At 37.2% G+C, this 9,151-nt stretch overlaps 1 protein-coding gene and 1 pseudogene across 1 annotated transcript; one reads left to right on the forward strand and one right to left on the reverse strand.

Moving 5' to 3' along the window:
* Window positions 1-358: 358 nt before the first annotated feature.
* The window catches only part of LOC137738668 (probable protein phosphatase 2C 60), a 14,175-nt pseudogene continuing 5,382 nt past the window's right edge, over window positions 359-9,151 (reverse strand).
* On the forward strand, window positions 4,717-7,023 carry LOC137738782 (FT-interacting protein 3-like). Its single transcript, XM_068478256.1, has one exon. It carries the CDS (start codon window positions 4,717-4,719, stop codon window positions 7,021-7,023), a length of 2,307 nt encoding a protein of 768 aa, XP_068334357.1.

Genomic DNA, 9,151 nt, shown 5'->3' on the forward strand with positions numbered 1-9,151 from the left:
GTTCTATTTATTTCTGTTATTTTTTGTTTATTTCTGAATTGTTCTCCAACAATATATTGGTTAAAGTGTAAATGGTAGTTTGTTGTTTGACATTGACGAAGTCTATATGTAATACCAATTGTAACTCCTATATATACTCCAATTTAGAGATTCATGAATATGCAAGAAATCCCAAATATTGTCATACCTATTTTTGGTATTTACAATGTTTAATTTAACTGAAGCAGTAACAAGAATTTTGAACTTATTAATTATTAGAGATGCATCCAACAATTCAAAATTTTCATTGTTCGTAATCGAGTATAGCCACTGCATGGTGTTGATTCAATGAATTATTGCTCGATCAAACTTCACAAGCAATACGAAAGAAAACGAATAACATTCTTGATCTTTGTTTGGTCAGGTTGCATCTAAAGAAAATGTTCCGTCCTAAAAGAATTTGTAGGCAAGCTCTTCAAACCGTGGAGAGAACTGAAAGACATACACAGGAGAGAGAACCGAATGACAAATTCCTGGACATGTACATAACTCGAGCTATACTGCTATTTGACAAAATACCGTGAACGTGTACTGTCATGATAACGGCATCCTAATTTGAACGAACTTATGATTCGTGAGATGGCCAAAGTCATAACTTGCAGAAATGCAGTCATTCTATATAGTTACAATTGTAGGACCAACAAGAAGATCTATTTAGCTTTTGCTGTGGTTTTTTCCTTCTCGGATGACGGTTAGATGCGATTGGCTGGTTCTCAACAGATGCAGCTGAATTAACAGGTTTCTTAAACTGAACCAGGATCATTGTCATGTTGTCACATCCCTCTCCACCAGATGATGGTGCCAAGCACCTTTCAAACACTCTCTCACAAACCACTGACAGTTTACTTTCCTGCATTATCATACGAATATGATATGTCACTCAAATGGTATATATTTGGAAATCTCAGTGAGGTTCGTCAACTTACATGTTTTAATTGTTCCCGAACACAGTCCACAAGTTGTTGACTTGACATGCAGTCCCTGGAGAGAGCTTGCATCAGCGTTTCAACAAAGTAGCAGAATGTAAAGTCTACGTGTGCATGTTATTACGTTAATGTATCAACAAGAAGTTGTTTTTTTGATAGGAAAGTTTATTACAAAGGAAACTTTACCATATCCCATCACAGGCTATGACCAGAAACTCATCATCATCAAAAAGCTCAACCTACATGAAGGGGAAATTTTGAATTAAAAACAGAAATTAGTGAAACTTTCTTCCTTTAAAACTTTGGAAGTCTGACTAGCATCTAGATTATATAACTTGGATCACAGGAATACTTTTCCTCGAAAAAAAATAACACTTTGTTTTGTTTATAAGATTGGTTGTAAGTATATACGGTTCAAGTTTCTCATCCCAATTTCACATCATTTAGTTCTGAAATGAAATGCTGCATACGCTAGTTATGTCGGGATTGGCAGTCACAATCTGCATTTCAACGGGCAACTGTTTGTTCTGCTTGACTTCCGCATCCCCTGCAAGCAACAACATTTAAATACATGAAATTCAAATGAAAAAAAGGGTTATTTCCCAGTTTCTCCTTTCAAAGGGTAAGGAAAATTTTCGTACCAATCGCTCTCGCCAAGTTCAAACTTCCATTGACCCTTCCAACTTGGATAAATCCACCAGCCTTGAGAATTCTTTCTTTCTCATTCTCCATGTCAGGTTTATGATCTTTAGACAAATTATATGCCTGCATTTAAAACTTTAATAAGGAATCACAGACAAAGTCGGCAGTAAAGCAACACAATGGCAGAAACTCAATTCCTAAAAGCTTGAGTACAAAAGTTGGGGTCGGAGCAGTTTCTTTATACAAGCAACGATAGATTCATCTTTCATTAATCATCCCAAACAATACATAAGTAACATTTGGGTACAATACTTCAGTGACCAAGAAAATGATCTGGAGGTGAATTTGCTTAAACAAGACAACAATAATAACCCCTAAATGGCTACTATATGTACGAAAAATAAACTGCATCACGAGCAGTTTGTTAAGTGAGTTTTACCCAAGTGAAAAGTGCGGCAGACGGGGGATCATAACGATCCTTTTGATGATTTAATCTGACGTTGATATTAAAATGAGAAATTTTATTTAAACCCATTTAACCTCTTTTATCACCCAACTTAAATTTTAAATGTTAATTGTCTATTTTATCCTATTGTATAATTACTATTAAGTACAAAATGAAATTAATAATAAAACTCAAATTTATCAATAAACCCAAACACTATAATTAAACCCTACGATCATTCTTTGTTTATCCTACGTTCATTCTGGCTAAAACCCTAATAGCTCTCATAGAGAAAAATAATTTTTTTTATTGATGGATGGTGATTTTGAAGTTTTGAATCCTCCAACCAAGGTATGACTCAATTTATGAATTTTTTGTTCGTTTGATTTCAATTTTTTAGAGTGTAGAAGTTACTTTACTGCAATTTTTTTTCAACAAATACAATGAAAGCATCCAACAATGAAAAATGTCCAGTGTGAAAGGACCCAATGACTGGTTGAATTGACAAACCAAGAGTTGCAATTAGAAAACCATGATCTGACTTCAATACGATCTGCAATTGCATTAGCCTTGATTGCAATTAGAAAACTATACGATTATGCTCAACCTTGGTTGTTTCCAATAGCCTTGATGTGCCTCTAAATTAATACAGGTCTGACTTCGATACGATCTCCTTTCTTACGGTTCTGAAGCGAAAACCATGATTCCTTTGCATTATCTAGCTTAGTTGTTTCCTTGATACTAGGACTAAGAATATAAGTTATTTTCAAATTTCTACCATGTGCACAAAAAGAGTTAAATGAGCAGTGATATTAGAGTGAAAAACTTGTAGGGTTAGAGAATGTAGCCACTAATAATATTGTGGATCTTGAAGATGATTAAAACATCGAAGTATTTCTTGACACCCATGGACCTCAATTTGTGTATTATGCACGAAACGTACTGCTCAAGACCCCTCAAGAATGATTCTTGAGAGGAAGACAAAAATAAGCTTCAAGTCTTTAACATGAACATTCTCTTAAAATTTCATGTACTAAACTAGTATTTCCGATTTCACACTTTAATTATAATGCAATTTGACTCTAAGATGATTTACTGTCATTAATAATGTTTAGTGTTAATTAAGTTCTGTCCAAATTTGGGGTAAACTTTTTTTACATATATTTGGACTTCATTTGAATTTCACAGAAGACGGTGAATTTTTTTTTACTAAAGCTTATAAGTAGGTTGCAATGTCTATGAACATGACTAGGGTTTCCCTTGTGGCACCATTTGGGCAATGTTTTAGTTCACGAAAAAAAGATGGCACGTTGATCGGTCCAAAAGTGCCGATTATCGATCTGGTGTTGCAGATTGAGTTGGTGAAGTGGAGAATTCACGGCAGAAACTCGATGGTTCAAGTGCAACGAAGTTATGTGTCTAGGGTTTTTGGATGGAGGTTTGAACTTGAAGACTTCAATGGTAATAGGGGGTTATCAATTGGTGGATACCCTTCTACATTTTGATGTAGGTGCTTCTAGGCTAGGATTTACTCAACAAAATTGTTCTGAGTTCAGATTAGACTCTGCGTTTAAACATACATTGTAAAATGTAATTAAATGTTGTTCAATTTTGGTAACAACTACATGACTACATGCAATTGTCCTATACTTGACTTTCTGTACCTACAAACTGTGCTTATTGTACTAGATTTTGAATATCCAGATGAACTTTTTTTGTGCATGCCTGAAGCACGATACAAAAGGGAAAACAAGTGGGTGCAAAGATAAATCAATGTATTGAATTGAGTTTATGAGGGTGTATTAGGTATTAAATTTGAGTTTAAAGAGATATTAATAGTTTAGTTAAAAATCAAATGAGCGCAAAAAATAAGTTGGGTGTAGAAATATGTTAGATGAGTTTAAATAAAATTTCCCTATTAGAATTTAGGAAGCCCTTACCAACACCATTTATTTCAAATGGTGTATCCATCATTTAATTTAAAAAAAAAAAAAACCAAAATGTACAGAAAATTAAGAGAAAATAAAAACCATAAATTACCACGACACATTTAATTCAGTAACTAACGAATACATGCAGCAGATATTCGCTCCCTCTCTCTCTTCCTACTTTCAAAACCAAATCCAATGCATATTCTTTAATTTTATTTCTATTTTTATAAAAATCTTCCCACATTTAATTGGCCTTATATTTTCCATTTACAAAATCTCCTGAAAACCCTCCTCTTTATTTTTTTTTCATTTTTGAAAATCCTTAGGGTTTATGTTTTAACTCACCAAAATCCATTGCTCTACCTTCAAGAGGCTAGACTATTTCTTCTGTATCTTTCCCTGGCTTTCAATACAATCCTTCTCCTCTGCGGTAATTTTCCAATTTCTAGTCTGTTTTCTATTTTTATTTTTTTTCACCAAGATTTTGTACTTGATGATTTTTTTATGTATTTTTCTCAATGATTAATGATTGTGTTGTTTTCATCGCTGATATTCTTAAGGGTTTTGGGTAATTCATGGTTTCTTGAAATCAAAACCCTCTAAGGATTTGATCTTGTTAATGTTGCAATGTGCTTCTAATGGTTTTGTAATTTAGTTTTTTGTATAATATTATTATTAAATTTTGTTATTCATTTGGTTCTAAAACATACATAAATTCTTGCAGTGCGAAGAAATGGCTAAGCAGAACACAGCAAAAGAAGATTTCTCCCTAAAGGAGACCTCGCCGAACATCACTGGCCGGAGGTTCTCCACGGGCCCCATGACCTCCTTTGATCTTGTCGAGCACATGCAGTATCTCTATGTCAGGATTGTGAAAGCCAGAGATTTGCCACCTACCGCCGACCCTTATGTTGAACTGAATCTCGGAAACTACCGGGCAGTAACAACACCTTTCAAAAAAAATCCAAACCCCGAATGGAACCAAGTGTTCGCTTTTTCGAAAGACAGAATTCAAGCTGTTAGTATGGAGATTTTGGTGAAGGACAAGGCTGTTGTTGCACAAGGTGGTGATCATGGAACCATTGGGATGTTTGGTTTTGCTATGGCTGAGTGTCCTAGTAGGGTTCCGCCAGATAGTCCATTGGCGCCGCAATGGTACATGCTGGAGGATCAAAATAAGGCCAAGATTAGAGGAGACCTCATGCTTTCTTATTGGATTGGGACGCAAGCAGATGAGGCCTTTCCAGATGCTTGGCACGCTGATGTTGCATCGGTAAGTGGGGATGGACTTTCGAGTACTCGTTCGAAGGTTTACCTTTCACCTAGGCTTTGGTACATGAGAGTGAATGTGATTCAAGCTCAGGATCTTGTGTTAAAAGACAACAACAGAAAGCAAGCACCGGAGTTTTTTGTGAAGGCTCAGTTCGGGAATGTGGTTTTGAGAAGTGGAGTCTCGACGGATAAGAATTTCAACCCTACTTGGAATGAGGATCTAATGTTTGTTGTTGCAGAACCGTTCGATGATCCTTTGGTGGTAAGTGTGCAGGAGAAAACGAATAACAAGGAGGAATCTACCGGGCAGATTGTGATTCCTTTGAGGGATGTGGATAAGAGGATAGACGCTACTCCGGCTACTCCCAAGTGGTATAATCTTGGGACGGTTGAAGTAGTTGAGGGTGTGCTGAAGGAGGTGAAGTTTGCGAGTAAGATCCAAATAAGGGTGAGTTTGGATGGAGGATATCATGTTCTTGACGAGCCAGCTCACAGTACTAGTGATCTTAGGCCAACTGCAAAGCTTCTTTGGAAGCCTCCGATCGGGATTTTGGAATTGGGAATCTTGAATGCAACCGGTTTGTCACCAATGAAGCCTAAGAATCGTGTTGACGCATATTGTGTAGCAAAATATGGGACAAAGTGGGTGCGAGCAAGGACGGTTGTTGATTGTTTGTCTCCCAAGTGGAACGAACAATACACATGGGAAGTCTATGATCCATGCACTGTCATTACCATTGGAGTTTTCGACAATGGGAACTTGCAGGGTGGGGATAAACTGGGCATGGATTTGAGTATTGGGAAGGTAAAGATCCGTCTATCTACCCTTGAAACTGGTAGGATTTACACGCATTCATATCCTCTTGTGGTTCTACAACCTACTGGGGTGAAAAAGATGGGTGAAATCCAACTGGCTCTGAGATTTTCATGTCCGTCTTTGCCTAACATGCTTCACACATACACACGGCCTCTGCTGCCTAAGATGCACTACATTCTCCCACTGTCTATATATCAGCTTGCTAGTTTACGACACCAAGCTGCATTGATTCTCTGGTTGAGGTTGAGCCGGGCTGAGCCACCACTTAGGAGAGAGGTTGTGGATTACATGTTAGATTCCACTGCGCATCTGTGGAGTTTTCGAAGAGGCAAGGCCAATTTTGTCAGGATCATCAAGCTGTTTGATGGATTGGTCATGATGTTCAAAGGGTTTGATAAAATACGGAAATGGACTAACACCATTACCACGGTGCTTGTTCACGTTGCCTTCACGGTCATGCTTTTTTTCCCCGGTCCGACAATTTGCTTAATGTTTTTATTGCTGTTGCTGAAAGGGGTTTGGAATTACCGGAAGAGGCCTAGACAAATTGTGCACATAGACACAGAACTGTCACAAGCATATGGCGTACATCCAGAGGATTTGGACGAAGAGTTTGATACTTTTCCAACAAAAAAGACTGGTGATGTTCTGAAACGAAGATATGATCGTCTTCGAGGCATTGCAGGGAGGATTCAGGCAGTATTGGGGGACATAGCGACACAAGGCGAAAGGGTGCAGTCTCTGCTGAGTTGGAGGGATCCAAGAGCCACAACTTTATTTATGATCTTCTGTATTATTGGTATGATCCTATTTTATATCTGCTCGTTGAAGTTGATAGTTTGGCTTGCAGGAGTTTATGCAATGAGACATCCAAAATGTCGGGATAGATTCCCTTCACTCCTGCAAAACTTGATCAGGAGGATGCCGGCAAGATCAGATAGCATGTTGTGAGGAGAGCCTTAATCTTTGGTATTTCAATCAGTCGAAGTTCATCTATGGACATTTGTTTTGTGTTTAGTTTCTTCTTCTTTCTCTTTCCTTTACGGAACAGTTGGCAAATGTTGATCATGTTCTCTAATAAAGATGATTTGTATGCTATAAGAAAAACTTCTAGCTATGTTCTGTAATGAAGCACTTCTTTTTTCTCTGTCGAAAACCTTGCCACGATGACTTACATAGTTCCATGCTATATGAAGCACTTCTATAATTTGATAAAGACGAAGTACCCACTGGACAAGAAATCTCAAACTCTTATACAGCAAGAAAAAAAGATTCTCAGGTTTCATGGATACCTTAAGGAGCAAACTAAAGGAAGAAGACTGTAAGGTGATTTGAGAATGAGAGTGATTGGAGCTTAAGAAGATAAGGAAAAAGAGAAAACTTTACTCTAGTATTGCATATAAATAAATCTTCCTTAACGTGATGGCACTACAGGTCTTTCATTGATCCAAACGAAAATTGTACCGATAGGGATATCCACAGACAGGGAACTGGCATAACTACGACAATATATTCCATAGGTTAAAAATTTCATTGAAACTGCAGCATACCTCACCCTTCCTGGATATTACGGAGCGAGAATCACCAGCATTGGCAACAAGAAGTTGTTTGTTCCGGATAATAGCAAAACAAGCTGAACTTCCAGAATTTGGTCCATCAAAATCAGAATGAGGCCCCTGGCATCAAACCCAAATGCTTTTCTTTGTGAAAATAGGGTTACATAGTAAAATTTTTAAAGAATAAAGCACACCAATCAAATTCCAAATATATTTGTCATGGTATTAAGGCTAATTGTCTCGAACTGTCAATGACAGGTAGTTAAAGATGATTCACTCCCTCCCGCTGCCATATAGATTGTTGTTCACCTCAGCTTAAGTTTGATAAGTGTCAATCATGTTAAACTGATGAAATTAGATTAAAATTTTCGTGAAGGACTTCAAAGCTTGCGAAAACATTGCCATGATGACTTCCATGCTATATGAAGCATTTCTATAATTTAATAAAGACGATTTGCAAATACCCAAAAATTTAGAAGGACTAGGAAGAAATCTCTAACTCTTATACAAAAAAAAAAAAAAAAAAAAAAAAAAAAAAAAAAAAAAAGATTCTCAGATATTACTGTCTCCAGTCTCCACTAAAACATTTGTGCATCTGGTGATATGGTTTCCAAAAGAAATGGAGAACATAGTACAATTGTTAAATGCAGCTTAAGTAACTGCTGTGTAAAGAGTACCTCCTCAGAAGACCACTGATCAACATGGTCATTGAATGCACTACTCTTAGCTTCAACACTCTACGGAGAAAAAATGAACCCTTCTATAAGACCAGAAACTTTGTCTATCTTATCTCCCAGTACAGCTAATTCTCTCCAGCCTCTTTGTCCGTGCATCATCTCATCCATCCTGCCTCAGTTAAAAGCAATTTCAGATGACAAAGTATCTCGTAGATAATCATATCTATCCAAATTCTTCCTACCCCTCATTACAACTTTCTTCCACTGATTGTGTTCCATCATTGCATGCCCTCAATCGTGGTTGCCATCTCTATTTTTGGGACTTTTAATAGAATACATGAACACAAACATCCTATAACTAAATGATAATAAAAGAAAAAGAACGAGCATGGTATGTCAGTATGAATTATGTGCAAGGTGACTTATCATAGGCGCATTAACAGAATGGAGCAGTGACAATGACTGGCAGTTGTTGTTGAAACGTGACCGGGTTTGAAGTTACTAATCTGTTTACAACTTATTATGCATGCGCTGGAAATTGCTAAAGTGAACATTAATAATACAAGGGTTTAAGTAACCTGAGAAAAGCTTTCTGCAGAGAACTGCCTAAATCGCCAGCTAGATATGCTTCATCCTTGAGTACCTGTCGATGGAGATACTTGGCGCAGAAATTTGCCACTGCTTTACCTGCAAACCCATCACTAGTGATGATAAGGCCTCATCACATAGTACCAACCTATAAAAACTCAAAACATTAAGGAATCCCATCTCACTAATTAAACCACCTCCGTCCCTTCTTTTGTGGGGCTACGAGGTGGGAAGAAATAAGAAAGGTTCGTAACTGAA

Source organism: Pyrus communis, chromosome 7, assembly GCF_963583255.1.
Source record: "Pyrus communis chromosome 7, drPyrComm1.1, whole genome shotgun sequence".
NCBI classification, from domain to species: Eukaryota; Viridiplantae; Streptophyta; class Magnoliopsida; order Rosales; family Rosaceae; genus Pyrus; species Pyrus communis.